Here is a 23,177-nt window from a genome sequence, read left to right as displayed (position 1 = left end):
CTCTGCCTTCCGTCCCTCTCCCCATGAGCCCCAGACGCCAGCGTGTGAATCAGTCTGGCTGCTCCTATCCCTGCGGACATTGTGAAACAAGGGCTTTGTGAGTGCCGAGAGAAGCCTGTTCTGTTGTCACGGTCCGCCTGGTGCCCAGCTGCGGGAGTTCGTGCCGTCTCATGGGTGGCTCCTTGGGATCTCTGTGAAACAAGTGGAGAGGGCTTTGGCCCAGTTCCCTGCACGCCTTAACATGGCAAGAGACATCCTCGCCACTGGGCCCCGTGTTAGCAGTGTGAGACCAAAGCACTTGCCGGATGGGTGGGCAAACCACCCAGGTGAAGCCACTGTGCTCCTGGGACTTCTAACTCTGAGGGGCGGGGGGGGGGAAGGGACCCCTCTCCTTTCTGTCCCACCAGGTACAAACTAGAACACCCCCCTGCCCGAGATAACTGAGCTCCCTGCCTCCAGGAGCAAATAGGTTCAAACAAGCCGTTTGATTAGGAGTAGAAGCTAGAAGGAACTAAAAACAGCTCCTATCTAGTCATGGCCTCAGCCCCTCTTCTTGTCCTGCCTTACTGGTTTCTTTCAGACACCCCTCTTCCCCACCCCCCGCCTCCCCGCCCGGCTCTGAGCTGTCCAGATCGCTCTCTGCTGAGCAGGTCGCATGTTTGGAGAGCATCGTTTACAAGGCGCAGAGACATTTGTAGCCTTAATGTATTTCCTTCAACAACGTGTGTCTGCGGCGGCTGGCAGAGCTTATAGAAGTGACAATAAAACTGGCCTGGCTTTGTGTGGGCTGGCACAGGATGAGCCTGCTAGCCGGGCCGGGGGAGAAGAGCTCTGGAGGGGCTGGGGCTGAGCCATACCCGGGTCCCTTTGTTATGTCAGTGAAGGAAATGGCCTTCACCCTGGGTGCTACGATGCGAGTGCCCTGGCGACCCTCCCCTGGGCATTGTTCATTGCATATTGATCCCTTTCTGGGGGGCTGCTTGCAGACTCTGCCTACGTGCCAGTGCTCTGATCAGTGCTGGGGAAAACACTGGAGTCCGCCCTGGGAAGCGCTTCTCAGCTGTTGAATTCCTCTTGCACATAGAGCTGAGTGAATCAGAGCTGGTATAAACCCTGCTCCTCCTCCCCCAGAAAAAATCCACCCTAGCACTCAGTGTCTCTCCCCCCGCCATAGTAATGGACCGGTTCATGGGGAGGAACTGCTGCTAGTCTATCAGGACACCCTCAATGTTCTTTGCGATTGGAGTGTGTGGCTTTGAAATCAGTGTTCTTGCAGGTGAGGTTTTTGGAAGGACCCATTCCATCTGCCCAGGAGTGAGTGAGTGTGTGTGTGTGTGTGTGTGTGTGTGTGTGTGTGTGTGTGTGTGTGTGAGAGAGAGAGAGAGTATCTAACATCTGGAGTGCTGTGTGTCTCTGGAGCATCTTCCTTCTGCTCCTAGCAGGAAGGAGAGGACAAAGGAACATATCTCTTAGAAATTAGTATGTATCTGTCTGTCTGCTGCTTTCCCTGGAAGTGGAAGAGGTGGGAAACCTTGGGGAGGAAACACTTCTTGGGGGGGTGGCTCTCCAAGCCCTGATGAGAACAAGGCACTCTATCAGCCTTGTGCTGTGAAATGCCCCCCTGTGGACTATGGATGCTTCAGGGTTTGCAACAGGTGGCTTCCCATCTTCCCTCCCTAGTGAAGAAAGGGTGAGACTCTGCCTGATGGAAACTGCTAACCAGGCCTTTGTGCCGGGCGCCTGCCTGGACGTGTGGCCCGAGGGCGCTGCCTTCTCCTCACTTACCTGTCCGACTCCTCTTGTGTTTTGAAGGTTCCTTTGGGGAGATGGAGGAAGGCGACGACGCCCTGGCAGAGGAGACTAGCCAGGCTGAGAGAGAGGGTGCAGCATCAGCCCAAAACGGATCTGCAGAGTGTGATGCCTCAAGCCCTCCTGGCAGTGAAGGTAAGTCCTGCTCTGGTGGCTGGTGGCTTGTGGCTGTGGAGTTACTGCTCTGTTTGCTTGGGCTCTCGTGTAAAGCCGCATATGGTGAGAGAAGCTCCTGCCCAAGGGCATCAGTAGCCTTCTACTTAATGGGGGAGCAGGGGGCGATAAGGCAAGCAGCAGAAGTGCAAGCCCACCAGGTCGCCCCCTGGCCCGCGTGCCTCAACTCTGCTCCAGAGACGATACCCGGATTGCTTCTTCTCCAAGGCCTGTCCACTGCTTGGCCTCTAAGGCCCCCTTCGAAGACGCTAGTGAGTGTTGATTGGGATTATCCAGAGGGCCCCTGAGCGGGGGCTTACCAGGGCGGGGTGTTAGGCGAACCAGGTGGAGGCACTCACAGGGTTCCTGGCAGCTCTGTATTTGAGGAGCTGGGTTCCTCTTGGCTCTCCAGTGGTTGGATCGCTGCCTTTGTTGCAGGGCTGGCTCCCCTGGCCTTTAACGTGCCACAGACATGATGTGGGAAAGAGGAGCATTGTGGTCTCGGCGTGGGCTGCTCCTGGACCCGCTGTGGCTGAAGAGCGGCCAGTCTGGCCCCTCGCTGGGACTGTATCTGAGATCCCGCCTCCCCCGTCTATCGGGGTCTGGGGTGGGCTCTGCTCCAGGGGAGTGCAAGAGGTTGTGGTGCATCAAAGAGCAGGTTAACGTTTGGCTTAGTTGCTCGTGGGGGCTTTTCCATGCTCGGTCCTCCCCAAGGCCCCCTGCCCCAGGTGGGGAGCAGCTGTCGGGCGTGGGTAGCACCACTCTGTTACAAGACTGGCAGAATGATGCCATCACAACTGTCACCTGCAGATCCGAATCCATGCGAGCACCGTGCTCGGCCCATCCCTGACCTGCTCCCCTCCAGCTCTGCAGAAGGAGACGTCTCCCTGGTGTCGGGGGAGCTGCTGGCTAGGCCGGGGGCTCAGTGACCACCATCTCCCTCCGGGCCTCTGTCCCTGGAGGGTTCACAACTCCACACAAATGTGGCGTGTGTTCGGTTCCCTGTTTGGCGATTGGCCTGGGAGGAGCAACTTCCGTGGGGCCTGAGATCTGGCCAAAGGCACCCAGGCCTCCACCTCGAAATGCTTCCTAACCTCACCCTCCCGTCCGAAGGGGCCCTAGCACGGTAATTCTGGCTTTGGTCCAGCCGGTGCCCCTTTGCCCCAACTTGCACCAGTGCAGCCAGTGGAAGGAGGAGATGGGCTCTTCCTGTGGTCACTGTAGGGCTGTTTCTTGACCCGTCTCGCTCTGAGTGGCCCCTTTGCCTCCACCAGACTGCCAAGCAAACTGAGCTTGTATGGGGGAGGGTATTGGGAGCCAGAATCAGGCGCATGGAAACTTGAGGTGTGATACTGACATGGGGCTGACTGCTAATTGGTCTCCTGGCTGCATTTCAGCTCTTCTAACTGTCCCTGTGCAGTGATGTGAGGACAGCCTCCCCTAGAGCGCATGAGCCCAGCGTAGGGGTACGTCTCCAAGGAGGCGGGGGGGATGCAGGAGTGGGGGATCTGGCTAGTAAGTACAGGGCTCCATTGCATTAAATGCACCAGTGCAATCTGGTGACATTGGCTACCAAGTACAAAATGACCCCTAAAGTGGAACCAGCCTGCAGCCGCTAAGGATCGTGGGACAGGGTTGTGGATAGCTGGCTCTCTCCCCAGTGGAAATGTGCACATGCCATTGCACGGCCGTCATGGTGATGTCACTGGAGGAAGTTGCCCCGGTTAGGCATGGATCCAGTGGCGTGATGCTTGCTACCTTGTCTTTTGCTTCCTGTCCGAACAATCATGCAGCATCCCTGGCTGGCACGCAGCAATAATCTGCAGCCACACTGCACCCCAGCCTGGGAGGCGACTGCATTTCAGTGTCGGCATGAAGCGATCCTAGCTCTGGGGAGGGGGTGCGAAGTGTAATCAGTTAATGTTTGCAGTGCCCTTTGAGATCAATGGTGCCAGGGCAGGGCCAGGTGATAATAATCAATCCAGTCGTGCCCCGGTGTGAGGGGTACCTGAGTCTTAGATCTGATGCACATTTTGGAGAGGGTTAGTTTCTTTCCCGTGCCCGGAGCTGAAACACCCTCTCCTCCCGTGCGCGGTGCGGATCGTAGACCGCCCCCCCTTCCTGTGCCGGACCCCACCGGGTGGCTCTGGCAGTCAGATTCCGCAATCTCTCTGTGCCGGTGTTCTTTCCTTGCAGGAACCCACCCTCCGTCAAAGTCCGAGACCTGCCATGATAGCAAAGGTTTCCGGAGATCGATGCCACTGGAAGATTCTGGCCTCTGACTTGGCAGTCAATAAACTGGAGCACTTGCCCCCTAGATAAAGGGAAGGAAAACTCCCAGAGGGAGGAGGCCTTGAGCAAAGGGAGCAGAATGTTAATCTCCTGATAATCTTCCCCGATAAGGGGCAGCTAGCATGGTAGGAGCGCATGAGCTCCTCCAAGCCAGAGTCTTGTCCATGACCCTCTGTATCTCCCGCCCCGCCCTGTCCCCACTGACTGTGGCCATGGGTCATCTGCCAAGCGCGATGGTTGTTGAGGTGGTCCGGGGGTGGGGGGCGGCGTTGAAGGAGGCTCCTTTTGAGGAGAAGTGGTTTGTTGCTGGCAGACTTTGCTCCCCGCTGGGCTGGGCTGACAGAGGAAGCGAGTGGCTCTTTATCTGATTGGGGAGCTCAATGCAGTCCCGAGGTTGGGGGGTTAGGGAGCTGGAAACTCAGCCGGAGAGCTGCACCTGGCATTTGGCTGCTTTGATAAAAAGGTGATAGTGCAGATAACGCCGAGCAGCAATAACGGCCGCGAAAGCTTTCAGCGAGATGGATAAAAATCAATATGCCAGGCACTTTGATTTATAGCCAAAAATAATAGGACTTTTATACCCGGTGATTGATTTATTTGATGTTAATCATCCCGCTTATCACCTGTATTAATATCGCCAATGCCGGTGACGTCACCCAGGGGCGTTCTTTATGGCGCCTATCGATTTGGGCTTTGCAGTGGTTATCCGCCCTGGACGTGAAGACAAACATGCACTTTGGGCGCTAATCTGTCGCACTGTCATATGCAGATAGGCTTATCGGCACCATCTTTAACAGCAGTTAATGGAGAAAATAATTGTTATCAAGTTGCTATGTAGACGCCACAAATAGAGCCATGCCGGGAGCTGTATTTCAACAGGCTCCCTGACATGGGGCCCTTGGTGGGATGGAAAGGCAAGGAGGTTCCTTTCCACAGGTTCCCTCAGGCTACTGAACATTAATGAGAACTTCCAAGTCTATAGAGAAGGAGAAAGGGGTTTGTGTCTCCAGACGCTCCAGTGCTTGGTTTGCTCTCAGTCTCTGCTCTCTTTGCATGTGTCACGTGCCTGAATGCTCCTCTGGCGTGACTTGAAATTTATAAAAACCAGCACATCGGCCAATCCCCCTCTGTAGCAGAGTGAAGACTCACTGGCACAGCGCCTCCTGCTGGTCATCTTGGGAATTAGCTCTTGTCCGGCCCGGAGTGTCCTCTGCAGACCGGTGTCTCGCCTGCATTAGGGCTCAGTGTCCCTCCCGGGCCCCTCTACCTCAGGGTTCTGCCCTCCGCAGTACCCCTACTCTGGGTTTCCCCACCCCGGGGAACCCCCAATCCTCTGTCCCCACCTTGCCTCAGTGGCTACTGCCAATCATGATCTAGCCCCCGTTCTCTGGGGCAGACTGCAGCCATAATGATCACTCATCACTGGACCAGCTCTGCCTATCCCCAGGCTACACCTCTGCAGCCCCAGTACCTGCTTTGGGCCTTCTCCAAGGCTCCCCAGCTCCTCCTGACTTTCCCCAGCACTGCTCTGTTTCCGGTACCCTGCTCCCAGGCCGCCAGGTCCTCCTCTCTCCACAGCTAGAGAGAGAGTCTGACCCAGCTCCTCCATGAGCCCTTTTAACAGGGCCAGGTACGCCTGATTGGGGCGTGGCCCCAGCTGTGGCTGCTTCCCTTTCCTCTCAGGAGCGGGGTAACTGCCCCGCTACACTCTCCGTTAGCTGAAGGCCTTGCTCCCACCCGGTTAATGTTGTGCGATATCCCTCTGCTTGGGGCTGATGACTGGAGACCGAGGGTCAGGTGTTGGCCCCGTGCCATTGCACAGTTGCATTAGTGGGCAGTCTCTTGCTGGTTGCACGTGTGCAGCTGATCACCATTCCCGGAGCATGTTTTGCTGATACAATTCTAAAAATCTGCCCCGAGTTGCTCTTAAATCTACAAATGCCAACTCTTCCCACCCTACTGCTCTCACCCCCATCGCCACGCGCAGCCCTTCTCACTTTCTCCCATGTGGGCAATGCTCTTCTCTGGATCTATGGTGAAGTTCCCTTGCCTGCGTGGATAATACGAGTCCATTCCAGGTCCTTTCCCGTTCGATCGGCCAGTGCACCTCAGTTGCCCAATCCCCCTTGTTACTCTAATCCTATCTCCTAGGCCCCCGCTCACCACACCGCTTTGCCAGTACTCCTCTGACCTGGGTCCAGCTCTCCGTTGTGTTCTAGTCGTAAGGCCCCATTTCGCTTGCCCCATACACACGCATGCTGCTACGTCAGTGGATGCTGCCCTGGCAGGACTCTCCCAGTACACCTGAGTCTTGACCTGGGGCACGTCCGCTGTTTAGGTGGTTGGCTGTGCCCGCAGCAAGAACTACCAGCCCCATCAATTTGCACAACAGTGGGGTTGTGTATGGACTAATACCTGCTTGAGAAGGGTGTCAAGGTGGCTGCTGTTCATTTGTTCACAGCTAGGAACCCAGGAGTCCTGGATGGAAAGGCTCCCTCCTGCTCGCTTGCACTGGGAATGCCTGCAGGGTAGGCAGGAAGGATTGGGGTTCCTGGCTTGGCATTTTATTAGTATTGGCGGTATCTTAATGTCTAGGGGAGCCCCATGGCTTAGGTGCCTTACAAACACAGAAGAAAAAGACAGTCCCTGACCAAGCAGCTGCCAATCGAAGTACAAGGCAAGGGGCAACCGATGGAGACGGACCAATGGGGGAGCAGGAGGAGGCCAGAATGACAGGCTGTGGTCTCAGCACACCAGCTGCCTTGGTTAGTTGTCAAGCTTTTTGTAGGCTTCGCTGCAGAGAGCCGAGGCTTGCGGAGGGATTTGAAGGGAGAGGATGAGGTGGCTTTGCAAGTGTTTACAGGAAGCTCTCCCCAAGCGCGGAGAGCAGCCTGGGAGAAAGAACGGAGGGGCTTGTTTGAGAAGGTAGCCACTGGGCAATGGAGGCTGGTGTCGTGGGCTGATGGGGAAGTGAACGAGAGATGAGTAGGGTGGGGAAAGACCTGCAAACAGGCCGTGGAGCTCTACTCCGTGAAGAACATCCTAGGGCATTGCTTGCTGTTGTGTCCCATTTGTGGTGGCCCTTTTCCGGTGGGTTTTTGGGCTGGCTAAGGACGGTGGGACGTTGTGTCTGACGTTCCCCTTGAGCTTGTGCGACGCGGTAACAGGCCGTTTCTTCCATTCCAGAAGCAGAGTCCAAAGAAGCCTTGGAAAGTCCGAAGGAGTCCAAAAAGCAGGAGCCTGGAGAAAACCCGCAGGAGCCGGACCCATGGAATGGGCCAGGTAAATCCTCCCCGTCCCCAGAACGTGTCCTCTGCCCCATCCTGCACCCTGCAGGAGAGAGGGCTCAGCAGCGTGGGTCTCCACGGTTTCGTTTCCGTGCTGTCCCCGCTGAGAAGCATGGCTTACGCTGTCTTCCAGCTGAAAAATGCCATGGCTGGACCTGGCATGGAGGCAGAGGCCATCCTGGCTTCCGGGTTTGATGGCTTTGACTTTTCTCTCTTGCTGCTCATTGTCTCTGGGCTCGTCCTTGGTTGGCCGGTCATGTATGACCAGGCAGGTATGAATGTCTTGAATGTCAGTGTCTTCCCGGGCCATTTGCCTTTCAAAGGGCTCCATGGAGGCGGCTGGGAGCAGCTTGGCTGGCCAGTGACCTTCTGAGAAGAATGGGCGCCAATGTCTCAGGGGGTCTGTTCACACAGTGACACTGGGGTGATAGCTGGAGGGGGTGGGGAAGCAGGTGAGCAGTCTCCTGAAGTCAACAAAGAGACCTGAATAATGTTACACCGGGAGGAAACCCCACCTTCCATCCCCCCGACACAAACAGATTTAGTAGTGAGTGAGGCAAGTTACAAACTACTTGAACGTGTGGCCCAAGAAATGTAGGCGTTGAGAGAAATACAGCGTCAATGGTGTATTTGCCATTGTAGGCAGCAGAGACTCAGGATCCGAGCACCACCAAACTTCCTGCATCTGAAGGACGGGAGAGGGTTGGACTCTGAATCCCAGATCCGAATGCTACATTTGTCCCCCACATATTCCTAAATTCCCAGGCCAGAAGGGACCACTATGATCATGTAGTCCGCTCTCCTGCAGAACGCAGGCCAGAGAACAAAGGAAGCGCAGACGGTGGCCGAAGCCTGGGATTGAAACAGGAGCTGCATTCGCTCCCCTGTTCTGTACCTTCAACTCCTCTGTGGTGTGGCTTGCAGGCTTTGTTGCCTCCAGCCTCAAAACCGGTGCCCTTGCTCCTAAAAGAGGCCCAGAGCAGGGTAACAAAGGAGATTGGGGGCTGGTAGGACTTGTGTGTGATTGAATATTACAAACCTCAGGAGTTAGCCAGGAGAAAGGAAGGCGCTGGAGGAGACGCAGGTCCTGGCCCTTAACAGAATAGTATGGGGTCGTTCGATGACATGGTGAAGGACAGTATATTTACCACTAATAGGACTAGATGTAAACTGCAGCCAACCTGTGGAACTCACTGTTGCAGGAGAGCAGAGTCACATACTGTTGCAGGAGAGCAGGGACCAGTACTGCAGCTGGATTTCTTTTAAAAGGGCTTGAATAACTTTTAATTGTTTATTATTTGTATTAACGTAGTGCCTGGGTTATAACTGCATGCTAATATCACGCTGAAGATGCTTGGATCTCCATTCTTCGGGGGAGAGCTAGGTAGCATGTGGTGTCAGGAAGGAGGAGTTATCGATATACAGCATTGCACGCGTGGTAAGGTGATCCAGGGATAACGTTTTTCCCTTCCTCTGGAAAAAACCATCCGGCGCTGACCGCTACGTGATTGCATTTGCAATACCAGCTCTGGCCATTGGTCTATGTTCCTACACAGTCACAGTGGGGCTTTGATAGCATCATGGCAACCACAAGAAGAGAGCTAGAGTGGTTAGTGATGTTATCAAAACCCCAAGAAGTGTCTAGAGCCGTATATCGCCGTCTTCCTGTCTTGTCATCTCTGTGTTTTGAGTCTGAACGTCTTTGCGTGAAGGCTGCCAGACAGTACAGTGCTGTGCACGCTATCTGGGCCCTTGGTGGACCTATCGCTGTGGTATCTAGAAACCAAAAGGAAGACAGTCTTTTCCCAAGGAGCTTATAGTCTTGTCTTGGTAACATTTGGCCATAGTGCCTAGGTGGAAGGTTCACCCCCCACCCCCAATCTGGGCAAGGATCGCTGTAGACCTGAAACGTTAACAGACGTGCAGTGTGTGTGGATATCCTCCTTGCGACCGAGAGGTGTGTCTTTGCATGGACCAAGGCCGGGGGAAAGACCGAGGTGAAAGTGGGTGGGGGTGGTGTTCATCCATTGAAGGAGATGGTCCGTGTGTTACCATGTTGTGAGTTCATATCCTACCATTGAGCTGTCCTCTTTGTAGGTCAGTTTAGGTCTCCCTTGTACTCCCCGTGCGTCTGGGCACCACCGGCAGTGGTATCACACTCCTCTCTAGCAGAGCTGGGTGGGGTGGGGGGGGGGACCGCTGCAGAAAGAGAGACGTTAGGGTTGGGTTTTTAAACAAGGAGAACTGGGTTTCCCTCCCCTCTCGGCTCCAGCCCTCGTTGCATGCTGGGAAGGCGTGACCTTGAGGCTCGATTGCTATCGGTTTGACTTTGGATCCCTGGCCCTCTGGGGAGAAGGGCCCGTGAATCCCTTGGCTCTGTGGCTCTGCCCGCGGGTGCCTTATTAATTGGGCCCTTCCTCCCTTCCCTAAGTGCCACCCATGGCAAAGACCGGCTGCTGAAGGAATGGCCTCCGGCCCTGGCTCAGGGCTGCCTGGCTAAGGCGGGGGCCTGTCGGAGAGATTGGAGATTGTCCCGGCTCTGCTATCGAAGCAGCATGGGAAACGCCGAGTGCCAAGGCACATGTGCAGCTCCCATGACCCCGTCGCCAGCGGCTTTGCCTCATCTGGTGAAATACCCACTGGCGACAGGCCCCGTGACACTGAGCAGGCCCCATGCCAGGGCTAGCCCTGCCCATCCCCTCCCAGGGGGCAATCGCTGACCAGGAGTGTGAGTGGGGTGTGGAGGGGCTGTGGCAAGAGTGGGGATCAGTCCTGCCGCCTTCCCTCTGGGGCCGTGCCCACTGGGGATGGGAAGGGCCTGGCAGAGCGCTGGGCCCGTCCCTTGGCTGGGGCAGGAGAGTTAACCAGCCTCTTCCCCAGCATGAATCTCTCTGCTGTTTGCTGCTGATACTGTCAGTGGTCCCCTCCCTCCCCCCTTCCCCCGTTTACACTCATCAAGGAAGGGAAATGTGCTCCAGTTGATATCCCGGGCCCTTCCTGGATGCGTTGGCAGGAAGTATCTGTGCGGCTTCCACCTCGCCAATCTCCTCTTTATCTGCTCCCGCCCACCCCGGCCCTTTGCCCTAGTGACCATGGAGGGAGGCGGAGGGGAGGTGACGTGATGTGTTCTTTCTCTCCGACCTCTCATCCTCATTAGCCTAATTGCTAATAAGCAGCTTCAGCCCAGGCAGTTCTGCCTCTTCCTTTTGCAGCACTGCTTTCCAGCCAGGCAGCTTCCCCGCTTCCTAGCCCCATAGTCAGAGCTCTCCTCTGGCTCGCTGCTCGCCCGGTGGAATGAACTGGGGGCAGGTCAAGAGGGTGGGGGTGGAGCAGCATGATCAGGACCCCTCCAAGCTTGGGAATAAAAAGCGAGATATTCCTGCTCCCCCCACATCCCAGCAGTGCCAGGGAGATAATTTAAGGGGTTGGATACTTCATTTAATTGGGTTATTGTCATAGTATTTTCCATAATCCCTTAAGTCACTTCGTCTCACTGCTCCGCACCCCTTAGGAAGCGGGGAGGTCAAATCTCCTGGATAAGTTTCCTCCACAACATGCCACGGGCAAGCTGGTAGGGTTACCCGCGAGTGCCAGCCTGGGAATGCTGTTTTGCGACGAGGTTGCTGGCTGGTGCTGAGCCGCTCACCTTGGGTTTGTTTTTGTAGGGTTGCTTATGAGTCCTGAGCAGAGTGCCCTGGCTTGTTGGCAGAATTGGGGGCTCAGAGCTGTGCGTGCACGCGCACCCTTGCGGTTAGCGGCTAGAGCGCTCGTTACTTGTATGCTGGGAGGGGAACGATCCACAGTGTGATGGGGCTGCCTGGACTGGCACGGGACGGACTGAACGACCCAGGAAATCCCGTCTAGTTCTGCGTCCTTAATTACGCTGCGTACAAACTGAGCGTTCCACGCTTGGCCCCGGCATCCCTGCCTCTGTCACTGTCCAGCTGCCTGAGAGGCCGAAGCATCAGTGAAATAGAACAGGCTCTGCGTGTCGGCTTTCAGTCGGCTGAAGGTGTGCGGGGAAAGTTGCGCCGCTTTTTCGTCTCCCTCCCCCGCCCTCGTCAGAGTGAGTTATTTGCATTCTTTATGTAAAAGAGATTTTATTATCGCCTTCTCCCAGCCCATCTCTATTCTGGTAATTGGAGTGATATTAATTTCTGTGTGGCTGGGAGTTGATGGCAGTCCGGCGATGCTGGAGCGATAGGGTGTTCCTTTCGCGCTAACCGCCGCGATAGGCCGTCTATCAGCCTCCGTGCAGGCACTGCACTTATCAGGAATAGAACTGGCAAAAAGGGAAACTTTGAGCAGCCTGAATTTTCTTTTTATCTGGCAGGATCCGCCATATGTCAGCAATGGCAGCTGTGAAGATGCAGTGTGGCGTGGGGGCGGGAGCAGCTCTGCTCCTAGACGCCTTTCTTTGTGCCTCTCTGGATCTCGCTTCTAATCTGCTCCGCGGGAACTTCCTTTGGGGATTGTGGGGCTTGGCAGAGGAGGGGATAGGTGTCTCTCTGTGTTGCCTCTTTCGCCAGGGTGAGCTGCACCGGGGCACTTGCTGTAGCAGCATCACTTCCCCTCTGGGATCCTCTTGAAGGAGGGAGGCAAAGAAGCTAGGTAGCTCGCCATCATGCCCCACTTGCTGATCTTTCAGCCACCTCTCAGTGACAGAGGAGACGCTGCCTGCGATGCTAAGTCCTGGGGGCGGCCAGCGTATGAATTTATTCTGAAGGAGGCTGTGTAACGGAATGACTCCCTTAAAGGAGATGCTGTCGGGTGACTCCACATTGCTGAATGCGACCGAGCTTCGCTCGGGAAGCCCCCGAAGAACCAATCTATTTCCAGGATTGTTTTAAACATACCAGTTCATGGCTTGTGTAACTTGGGGGGTTGGAAAGCAACACGTTTTTGTAGGGCCTACAGAAGTGGCTTCCACTTTGCTTTGGGCACAAGCGGCTGGCTAACGAGGCATCCACGTTTTAAGCGGTGGCCCCCTTGTGTAGGATCATGGAATCCTGCTGAGATGGGCCCCTGAGTGAGGAAAAGGGCTTGTGCTATGCCGCGGACTGCCTGGTTATTGGCCACTGATGTGGAGAAGAGATGGCTTGGCCCTGCTGCGACCTTGTTGGGAGTGTCTCAACTCCACCCCTTAGGCTGGCTAGACCTTGTTGCCTCCATGCATGGGCAGAACGCCCCATCTGCCTGAGAGTGTTTTTCCTTCCACTCCTGTTGGCTTAGCAGACCGGGGCCTCCTGCACACATGGCCACCAGGTTACAGCTCCATCCTCTCCCCTCTAACATGCAACAAGGGCTTCTTGAGCAAAGACGGGCTGCAAGCCTACATGGAAAGGGCCTATTTGTAGCTGGCCCCGCCATCTGCATGGGCAGCTAATGGCACCTGTCAACCTGGCCACACACCCATTCTGCAGGGGCCAGTCTTGCTAGAGATGCAAAGGTTTGGACCCCCACTTACTTGACTGGCACATGCCAAAGGGGGGCATGGTCCTGCTCAACTCGTGTGTGTGTGTAACTTTGGCTGCAGAGTTGGGATCTGAACTCCCAGCATGCAGGGCAGATCAGATCTTTAGGTTGAACACTTACCTGCATGCCCTCTCTTCCCCCCCCCCCCATTTCTGTGTAAAGTTTGCCCCTCATTAGGAATTTACAACTGCCAAGGCAATATGTAGACTCCTGAAGACATAATCAGCATCCCCATCCCCTAGCATTTAAAAGAGATCCCCATAAAATCATGAGATGGGCTAAAATCAAGATTAGTTTTTAAAAGGGGGATTCCTTTGATCTCCCTTCTGATTTTTGGTCCTTTTGGGGTGCTCTTGAGGGACATTTTCAAGCTTTTCTATGAAACCATGAGACTTGGAAACTTGCCCTGTCTTTTAAATGAAAGCTGGGCTTGCCAGAGACATAGGAGTGGAAGGGACCTCCTGGGCCATGAAGTCCAGTCCCTGCTATCTCAGATGATCCTGTTCATAAACTTACCAAACTCCATCATCAAGCCAGGGGGGTTGTTTGGGAGGCTGTGCCAGAACCTCACTCCTCTGATGGTTAGAAGCCTTCTAATCCCCTGCCTAAATTTATTCATGGCCAGTTTATCCCCATTTGTTCTTGTGCCAACATTGTCCTTTATCTTCCGGGGTTGTTCCCCTCCCTAGTGTTTATCCCCTGCTGTATTTATAGAGCGCAATCTGATCTCGCTGGGCTAAATAAGCTAAGCTCTCTTAGCGTACGTCTAGGCCACAAAAAAACACCTGCAGCAAATGAGTCTCCAAGCCCAGGTCTACAGACTCAGGCTTGCACTAGAGCAGTGGTTCCCAAACTAGGGCCGCCGCTCATTCAGGGAAAGCCCCTGGCGGGCTGGGCCAGTTTGTTTACCTGCCACATCCACAGGTCCGGCCGATTGCGGCTCCCACTGGCCGCGGTTCGCTGCTCCAGGCCAATGGGGGCTGCAGGAAGGGCGGCCAGCACCTCCCTAAGCCCACGTTGCTTCCCACAGCCCCCATTGGCCTGCAGCGGCGAACCACGGCCAGATGGTAGCCGTGGTCGGCCGAACCTGCAGACGCGGCAGGTAAACAAACAGGCCCGGGCTACCAGGGGCTTTCCCTGAATGAGCGGCGACCCTAGTTTGAGAACCACTGGACTAGAGCATGAAAAATAGCTGGGTCAGTATTCCTGCTTCGGCTCTGAAACCCGACGAGAGGGGTGGATCTCAGAGCCCAAGCGGGAACATCTATCCAGCTATTTTTAGCGCCATAGCACGAGCCCCGCAAACCCAAGTCTGTAGACCTGGGCTCTGAGACTCGCTGCTGCAGGGTGTTTTTGCAGTGTAGACGTACCCAAAGTCTCCTCCCATAAGGTCGGCTCTCCATTCCCCTGGTCACCCTAGCAGCCCTTCTCTGCACCTGCTCCAGTTTGTGTTCCCCTTTCCTGAACGAGGCTGGCCGGATTAGTACACGTTTCCCACATGAGGGATGGATTTCAAGCCCTGGCTCCCGGAGAGAAGTAAAACCCTAAATATCACAAGACTTAGCAATAGAATCGCGAGAGTGGGCAACTCTGTGCTCCAAGCCTCAGAAGGGTGGATTTTGCCCCGTTCAAGGGTCCCGGAGATTCCAATGCATTGGATCACTTAGTTTGAAAGCATTTCAAACACCCAGCATGCTACCCCCTGCTGGTGTTTATCTCTTTGCTCCACACCTGAAGCCAGACTGGTCAGTTTCACTTCCTGGTTCTAGTGCACTAGCACAACTGTTTCCAGCCCTGCAGGGGTTAAGCTCGCTAGTGTCCCTTTAGCGTCTCCCCTTCCCCCTCTGCCACCTGCTCATCTGGCTCCATTTTTGTTTGTCTATGAAGCGGAGCAGCTGAGGGGAAGCCTGGGACCTGACCCGGTGGAGCTGCCTCTGAAATCTATAGAAGTTCCCCATTGAGACCTCACAGGATCAGGCCCATCTATCCCCGTCCGCACGTGACCCGACAGGTTCGTTGATGCAGGGCCCATACCTTGGACTCAGATGGGCATGCTCCATATGGTCAGTTTCTTATGACTCTAGGGACTTGGGGCTCATCCATGAGCCTAGATCTTCCCTTGTTCTTCATTCCTCTGTGTCTAGGCAGTGCCCCTCTCCCGTGTCCCCTTTTGGATTTCTCCCATTCTGCGCCTCCAGTCTCCTTTCTGGTGTGCCCCCCGCTGTTTAATTTCTCTAACCCAGTAGCAAGTTGGATACCCCCCCTCCCATCCATCCACTTCCCCTGGGCTGATGGAGCGCCCAGTGCTGGTCTGTAGAGTTCCCTGTGCGTTAGGGGGACCCCTTCACATGTCTCCGTGATAATCTCTCGCACGGGCTGTGTGACGTGCCGACTGAATGTGAAAGGCAGGGGAGAAGGAATATTTTTATCTTTGAAATGACCTTGTTCGCTGGAGGTGGCTGGCTGCTTAAAATTCTGATATGCAAATAGCTGATAGCTATAATCTATAATCCTCGACTTGGGAGCGTTTACAGAGGTACTGTGCCGTTTAATTTTCCTCCTGTTTTGTAGGCTGGTTCTTGTGCTGACCCCAGTGCTACCTACTCAAGTCCTGACTGGCCAGCCAGTTTGTTGCCCATTTCAAAAAGAGACCCTCCTCCTTCATGGTAGGAGGATTCTGTTAAGAGGAGGGGGGCAGGAAAGTCGCTCCTACCCGGGATGGGCAAGTGCCTTCACAAATTGCTGCCTTTGATCGCTAAGGCTTAGTCTCTAGTCTGACTTCGCTCCTTGTTAAAAATAGCTTCTAGCCAATCCCGGGAGAGAATAAGGTGCATGGGTCTGTTTTATGCTGATTTCAGATTCAGTAGCCCCCTTCCAAAGGATCAGATGCTCTCACCCTTCCTTTCCCTTCTTTCCTACCCTGGTCCTCTGCGGCACCATGCCCAAGACTGCCCCCTTGCAGAGGCTGTTTTTTTAATTCCTTAATATCCCAGAAGGAGGCACCATTCAGAGATTTGAGGTGCTGGAGACACAACCCCCCTCTCTTCGGCTTTATCTGAGTTGTGCATGTATATTTCACCATGTACGCAGAGGTTGGGGTTCCACGGGGGCTCGGCCAGCGGTTCAGGGATGGAGATGCAGTCCTCATGCATCCATAGCTGTAGCTAGATGCTAATCCAGACACTGCATCCAGTTGGCCGGAACGTGAAACCCTTCTAGTTCTGGGCGATGCATAGATTCATAGACTCTAGGACTGGAAGGGACCTCCAGAGGTCATCGAGTCCATCCCCTGCCCTCATGGCAGGACCAAATACTCTAGACCATCCCTGATAGACATTTATCTAACCTAGATCCGGTGCACTAATGATCAGACCCCAGGATAGGCCAGACTGTGAGCATTTCATCCCTTTCCTGGGTCCGTGAGCACGTACTATAATATTATGGAGCACCATTGGTGACTCCATCATCAGCGGTGTAGCTGGTTTTAGACCTCCATTCTCACTGCATCCAGCTTCCTTAAATCTTTGACTGTTTGTGGTTGGCTAAGAATAGTGCACACAGGTACTCATCGCTAACACACCCAGCTTTTGTTACCCAGTCCTCTCCCGGCGTCTAGTCTTTTCATCGCCACCTGTCATCTTTTGTCTTCCAATCTCTTCTCTCTTTGGGGCTGGAGCTGCCACTTACTGTGGGGGAGTTTTTTCACTGAGTCTCGTCCCCTCCCCCTAACATCTGGTTAAGCTGGGTTGTAATCTAATCTGAATTAGATCCTTGTCAGAAATAGCATTGTTCTGCCACAGAGCGCGGGTAACCAATGATATCAGTTACTTTAGTCTAAAAAACGAAGGCAATTCCTAGACCAAACCCTTCAAGATAGGTGTAAATTCACATCCTTGATTGCAACGAAAAGCCTCCCTGGCAAATTGCTAGTAATTGCAAGGCATTCGTGGTTTTTAAGTTGCCACAAACAGCCTTACTCTGACTCTGTAACGCCCTCTGCCTCCTCCACCCTGTGTACAGCAGTTGTAATAGCCCCAGATGACCTTCCCCTTCGCCTTTTGATGTAGACTGGGTACCACAAGAGACGAATTACCCAATTCCCTTCCTGCAAGGATTCAGAAACTCCACTGTGAGGTTGCTTCTAGAACCAAACCTCCAGGTACCTTTCGCAGGGGAAGTGGGTGAGAGTTAAGGTTGTTTATGGAACTGTAGCTATGAATTTATTTGGCTGTCGATTTGGTTCTCCGACGTTTGGCTGGGATTCTGGTCTCTCCAAACCGTTCCGATAGCCTCTTTCTGTAGCCGGCGTGCTTCTGCACAGCCGCAGCATGGGAGTTCTTAGCTAAGTAACTTGTCTGGGAATTGCTGGTGCATCTGGGGGAAAACAATCCGAGCATCTGCTTCAGGCATCAAGGTTGGGGAGAACTAATCAGTTCTTCCCCTCATGCATCACCAGGCTAAGCTCTTCATTGGCAATCTTCTGTAAGCCAGGCTAGCTCAGTGTTGGAGGATGGTAGATTTACGGTAGCAATGGCTCTGCAATGGCCCATTCAGGTCTGGTCGGTATCGACTGAACTAAAGACTGCCAAGCCATAATAGTGATTTAGGGACGGTGAGTGTCTCGGTGATTGCAAGGGCTCTAGAATTAGCCTGAAGAGCGGAGAGACGGCCGCGTACGATCCCTCGCTGCACTGGCGCTTGGCTAAAAGGATGCTGTTGCCATAAGTCATATTGGGAAACCCCAGATTCCTGCTGGAGTTACTGAAATTGCTTTAGACCACACTGATTAAACTGCACAGGCAAAGCATTGCACACAGCCGTGCAATGGAAGTGTGTACATGGAGTTACCAGAGATGCACATGCAGCCTGGGTAACTGCATGTCCAAATGGCGAGGGAGCTACCTAATGGGCTCTTTGCCCACCTGGGGTACTCGCCCTGTCTACCCGGTCCCGGGAGCTGCTATTTGCACATGCAAATGCGTTCACTTTTGAAACCCTTAATCGCTCAAAATCCTTCCACGTTTAACTTGTGCTTGCAAACGTTTTCTTTTTCAAAATGTTTGCAGGGCGCTCGGCTTGGACAGTGAAACTAAGCTCCTCGCTGCTTGTGCCCTAGTGTGATGGGGATGACGTTCCCTGCCCCCCCACACCCTCTCCCCTCCACTAGCCCCACATTATTTTCAGTTCCACTTTTAAAATCTCAAATGCACTATTTATTTAGGGGCGGGGTTTACAAACCTTCCCCCCCCCTTTTTTTTTTAAATGCTCTAAATCTGAGTCTTAAATAGTTTGGTAGTGTTCCTTTAAGGGAGGGGGAATTTAGTTCCTCCCAAGGCAGGCCTCTGCTTGCTCCTTAGCCCCCCTGCCCCCATGGCAAGCTCTTTCAGCTGGGTGGTGAGTAATCTGAAAGGCAAGCTGGCCCCTCTTGGGGGGAGGGGGGGCACTGGGGAAGTGTGTCCAGCCGTGCAGATGAGAAATAGGGGAGGGACATCTAAGCGTGCTAATGTCCCAGGTCACTGTCTCCCAGGTGTTGAGTGGGATCGTCCCTTAGCCCAGACTCTAGCTCGACGTCTCTCCAACAGCTGGACAGCAGAGGCCTCTGGGAAGTGGAACCATATTGATTGATGTTCTGCCATCTTCACTGGCTTCCTGAGTTTTGTGCGCTCTTCCCTGTCTCCTTTGCTCCTTCCCCAGGCGTGGCTGGGAGGAGAGGCCGGGACAGGCTCCTTCTGCCCTCTCAGCTGCAGAGGGGCCGGGCAGCAGCTAGGAGGGAATCTTCCTGGTCCAGCCCCCAGCAGAGCATCTTCTGGCTTGAGAGATGGCTGGAGAGTGGGATGAGGGTGGAGATCGGCATCTGGTTGGGGCCCACATGGAGCAGGCAGGGGGGTGGGAGAAGAAGGGGGAGCCAGTTGCCATAAGCCTGAGGTCTCTCCCATGAAAGCCATGGCACACCCCCTTTCTCTGCACTGCCTGGCATGTCCTCGCGGCCGCCTGCTGCTGCGGTGACTCTGAGCCCGGCACGGGAGCCATTCATGCGAGGCTATTACGGGACCGTCTCCCATGCAGGGCCGATCGATATGCCATCCTTCCACTGAATAATGGGCGCGCTTTGCAGCTAGATCAAGCTACCTGCCCGTTCACATGCGCCCCTTCGTCACGGCAGCCGCTCGGCCCCCACAACTACCAATCAGCCCTGTAAAAAGGGAGAAGTAATTGAAAACCTCAACCTCTCCTCCCCCGCCAAGCTGTAACTCTGCACTTTATGGGCTCTTGTCTTTCAGGTTGGTCCCCATCAGAGATTTAGGTATATCAGCAGCCTTTGGGCCTTTTAACCGCTGGTTTGTTTGTTTGGTTTTATTTGCCTTTGTCCCCGGGTGCGCAGTAAAGATTGTTCACTGTTCGTTTATAGAGAGGTGGAGTGGCACATTCCCCAGTGCAGCTGCCTTGAGAGTCCATCAGCTGGGAGCCAGACGGGGCGGCTCGTTTCCGGGTGCCAGAATTTATTTGGTTGACCTGGAATTAGCAGGTCGGTGTGAGAACCTTCAGGCAGAAGGTTGGAAATGTAGCCACTTCTGGGGTGGAATGCGGGAGCAATTTGAAAGTGCACAGCGACGCCATGGAGCAGCGCAGGGCAGGAAGTGAAGGAGAAGATCGTATCACACTGGACGCGCCAGCAGACAGAGTGGGGTTGGGGTGGGAAAGCAGGGTCTGTGAAAACTGTCACAATGGTAGGTAGTTATTTGTGGCTTAGTTCTACATCTCACGTGGAAGCAAGCCCCTACCACGCTGCGGTACTCCGCTTGCCAAGCTCGGGTCTTTAGATCAGCATGGACCAGAGCGGGCTGCCCCCCACCCCCACTGAATCAGAGAAGTTTCCTTCATCTCTTTGAAAGGCTCCCAGTGACCCAGCCCAAGCCTGGTTAGCTTCTGTTCTCAGGCTAATCCCATCCGGATGATTAGAGGAGGGTCTGTCCTTCGCAGTGCCAGCTTCTTGGCTGGGTAGGGAGCTAGTCCCGAGAGCCATCCCATTTCTGTGCCCGCCGGAAGCCCGCGTCTCTTGCCATCTGCCCACAGACTCAGGTGGCGTGGAGCATGGTGGTGTCTGCCCCTCCTCGGGGGGGTAGGCAGTAGAAATCCCCCCTGGGCTGGGATATTCTGACGTCTCCAAGCAGCCCCAAAGCTGGTGGGGTCCAGTGGCAGGGGATGCCGGCTGCTCCCAGAAGAAGGGGGTTTGACTCCGTGTAGCCCAGGGGCTCTCAAACCACAGGTCTGAATGGCAGCTACTAGCCCGGAGAGGCTAGCCCGGGCCCAGCTTGTGCTGCGTCGACGTCCCATCTGAAGCTGGGACAAGGCTAGCGCCATGGGGCTGAGGGAGGGGCACAAGCCGGGGAGGCGCCCAGCTCGCTCTGCGAAGGGCAGCCCTTGGCTGGCGGGTAGCTGCTGTGGGCGGTGACCGGCCTAGAGCCCGTGATCCTGAGCAGTCTCGCTGGAGCACTTGAACCGTAAAGCCCCCTGCCCCTGTAGTGTCCTGACTTCTCCTGCTGCCTTCCCTTTCCTATCGCTGCGGACTGAGTCTCGTCCACCCCCTCACTGGATTCATTCCTGCAGCCCTGAGCCCAGCCCCACGCAATACCAATCCCTCAGCCCTGCTACGTCACCTCTTTATCACAGCATCGCCAAGCCCTTGCCAGGCGCGTCCGAGCCTCACCCCACCAACCAGGGCATAATATCCTCCCATTGCAGGGCCGGTAAATAAAATGAATCAACAGGTGGTGACTTGGTCAGCATCAGGGAGCAGGTGGGAACCGTTGCTAGGAATGGAACCCAGGAGTCCTGCCTGACAGCCCCCTGCTCTAACCACTGAACCCCACTGCCGTCAGCACAGAGCAGTGGAATTGTGTGTGGTTTGAGGGGAGGGGGGGGGGGGATAGCCATGTTCCCATTTATAGAACCCCTAAACGTGGGAAGCTCTGACCCCTCCCGCCCAATGAAGCTTCCCAGTTTCCTATAAGCACCCTGGTCCTTCGCTGTGTGTGGAGGGTGGGGTCACTTGTCACTAATTAAAACTGCAAACTCTTCCCCCCCACCCCTTTTTCTCCACTCTCTTGTTCAGTTGTGTTTATCTGCACTGTGACTCCTGTCTGTATAATCTCTCTCAGCCTGGAGTCTGTGTGCAAACCTCAAGGTTTATTATCGAGCCAAGCAGGGCCCGGGGAGGCGGGACGGCCTGTGCTGACGGACAGGGCCGGGAGAGATCCTCCCGATTAGAGTGTGAGTGTGTGTGTGTGTGTGTTTTCCCTTCCCTTTGGTATGTGTGGGTGGGAAAAATTATTCCAGCTATTTTCCTTTATCGCTTTGAGCTGAGTTTAACACCAACTTGTTCTATTTGTTTTAGATTAACTGGCTTTGGGGGCGGGGGGAGGCAGCACCTGATCATCTGGAACTCGCCTGGATCCAACAAGCACATGGGCCACATGCAGCCCTCCGCCCGCAGCCTCTGGCGCCCTGGTGCGTCCCCCGCACGGCTGATAACTCGGCTTGCTGCTCTGGCTCTGTGCTGGTGACTCAGTAGGGGGCACTTGTGTGTCTGATCCTAGTCCAGCACTAGGGGGCGCTGTGCAGCTGGAGGTGCGCTCCTTCACCTGAGTTCCCAGCCCCTGGGGGATCATGAAAGACCCCCAAGGTGCATCGGTGTTTAGCCCTATTAACCTGCCTCAATCCCAGCCCTGGTCGTTACATTCACCTTCTATGATCTGAGCCAGAGCTGCTAAACTTCCCCCTTGGCAGCGTCCAGCCCTGAACTGTTGTGGAGTGTGGCTGTTCTCTGTGAAGCAGCTGCCACGTTCCAGCCCAGAGGTGGCTGCAAAGCAATGGTGGGTGAGATGGTTCTTCCCTGCTGTCTGGGTTTGTGGGGCACTTTGGAGGTGCTGTAGGGGAATGACCGAGATGACGCGGGAGCTCTTAGTGATTAGAACTGGGGCAGAGGTCACTGTATGGGTCTGGGGGATGAACCAATAGACCTCCGCCTCGCATTCCCGTGTGAAAACCAGGGACAGTGCTTCCTGTAGCAAAGTGCAGGGAGATCCTGGGGGAGAGACATGAGATAAGGGCAGGGTGCTGAGAGGACTCGCTCGGGGCTTCCCCTCCTTAGATTCCCCTGGCTGCTTGTGTGTCTGGTGTTTGTTCTGGTGGCAGACTGAGGTCAAGGTCCCATGGTGCCTGGCACTGCATAGACAAATGGTGGGAGAGGGAGTCCCAGCCCCAGAGTGCTTCCAGTCTAAATAAACGAGACCGATAGATGGATGGAGGGGAAACTGAGGCACAAAGCAATCATTTGGCTTGCCAAACGTCACCCAACTTTTGGGGCAATAGCAGAGCCAGGAATAGAACTCAGGTGTCCTGACTCCCAGTTGTGGTGTGTTACTTACTGGACTGCACTGCCTCTTTGATAATGCTTGATGCTGGATATCTTTCTGCTACCCCTCCCCTGGAGTAGCATGGGAGGGGGAGGGCAGCTGCTGACCTTCATTGGCCAATTCCCTGCCTGTCTATACCAAACAGGGAAGCACTCATCTCCCCTTACCCTGCATATGGGGTCACTGCCCCATCTAAGCCCAGCAGCTTGCCAGCACCCTCCCTGTCTGGGGGGGAGAGAGAGGCAGAACAGCTGGAATTACCTTCCCTGCCCCCATGAAAGTCTGTAGTGGCATTGTGGGGCCAGCTGGGAGTGCCCAGACCAGGTTTTCACCACGTACCAATGGGGATGTCGTTCCGGCTGCTGCCAAGATCCCAGGTGCCGGAGACCAGGGGAAGCCAAAGGGCTGTTGCCCTCCCCGCACACACACTTTTTAAACAGGGAGGCCATGCCTTCCCCTCCCCCCCCCCCATTTTTGAAAATCTGAACTCTGCAGCGGTGGGGGGGGAGGCAGCCCCCCTTGGCCCCGACCGGAGCTGGGTGGCGAAACAGCAGAGCCCCTTTCCCGGCTGGCATGACAGAGGAGCGGCTGGGCCCAAACGTGGCCTGATTGGGTTGCTTCCCCCCTCTCCCGGTTCTGCAGTCCTTGCGATGCCGAGACACTATTGCACGCGGGTGCGAGGGGCTGGGGGGATTCGGTGCCAATGTGCAGGGGCTGGTGATCGGTGCATTACGGCAGCTCTCTG

At 55.0% G+C, this 23,177-nt stretch overlaps 1 protein-coding gene across 4 annotated transcripts in view; it reads left to right on the top strand.

Annotated features, from left to right (window-relative positions):
• ZFPM1 (zinc finger protein, FOG family member 1) overlaps nt 1-23,177 on the top strand; it is a 131,504-nt gene that overhangs the window by 57,913 nt on the left and 50,414 nt on the right. For 2 of the 4 annotated variants that reach the window (XM_034788125.1, XM_034788123.1), the window contains exons 2-3: nt 1,813-1,944; nt 7,441-7,536. In XM_034788125.1, the coding sequence (XP_034644016.1) occupies nt 1,813-1,944; nt 7,441-7,536 (228 nt within the window). Of the gene's footprint in view, nt 1-1,530; nt 1,691-1,812; nt 1,945-7,440; nt 7,537-23,177 lie in introns of those variants that run through there. The other 2 variants (XM_034788127.1, XM_034788126.1) reach the window with 2 other exon arrangements.

The sequence above is a fragment of the Trachemys scripta genome, chromosome 13, assembly GCF_013100865.1.
Source record: "Trachemys scripta elegans isolate TJP31775 chromosome 13, CAS_Tse_1.0, whole genome shotgun sequence".
NCBI lineage: Eukaryota > Metazoa > Chordata > Testudines > Emydidae > Trachemys > Trachemys scripta.
The sequence above is the reverse complement of the archived record's forward strand: the minus strand, read 5'-3'. Positions and strand labels throughout refer to the sequence as shown.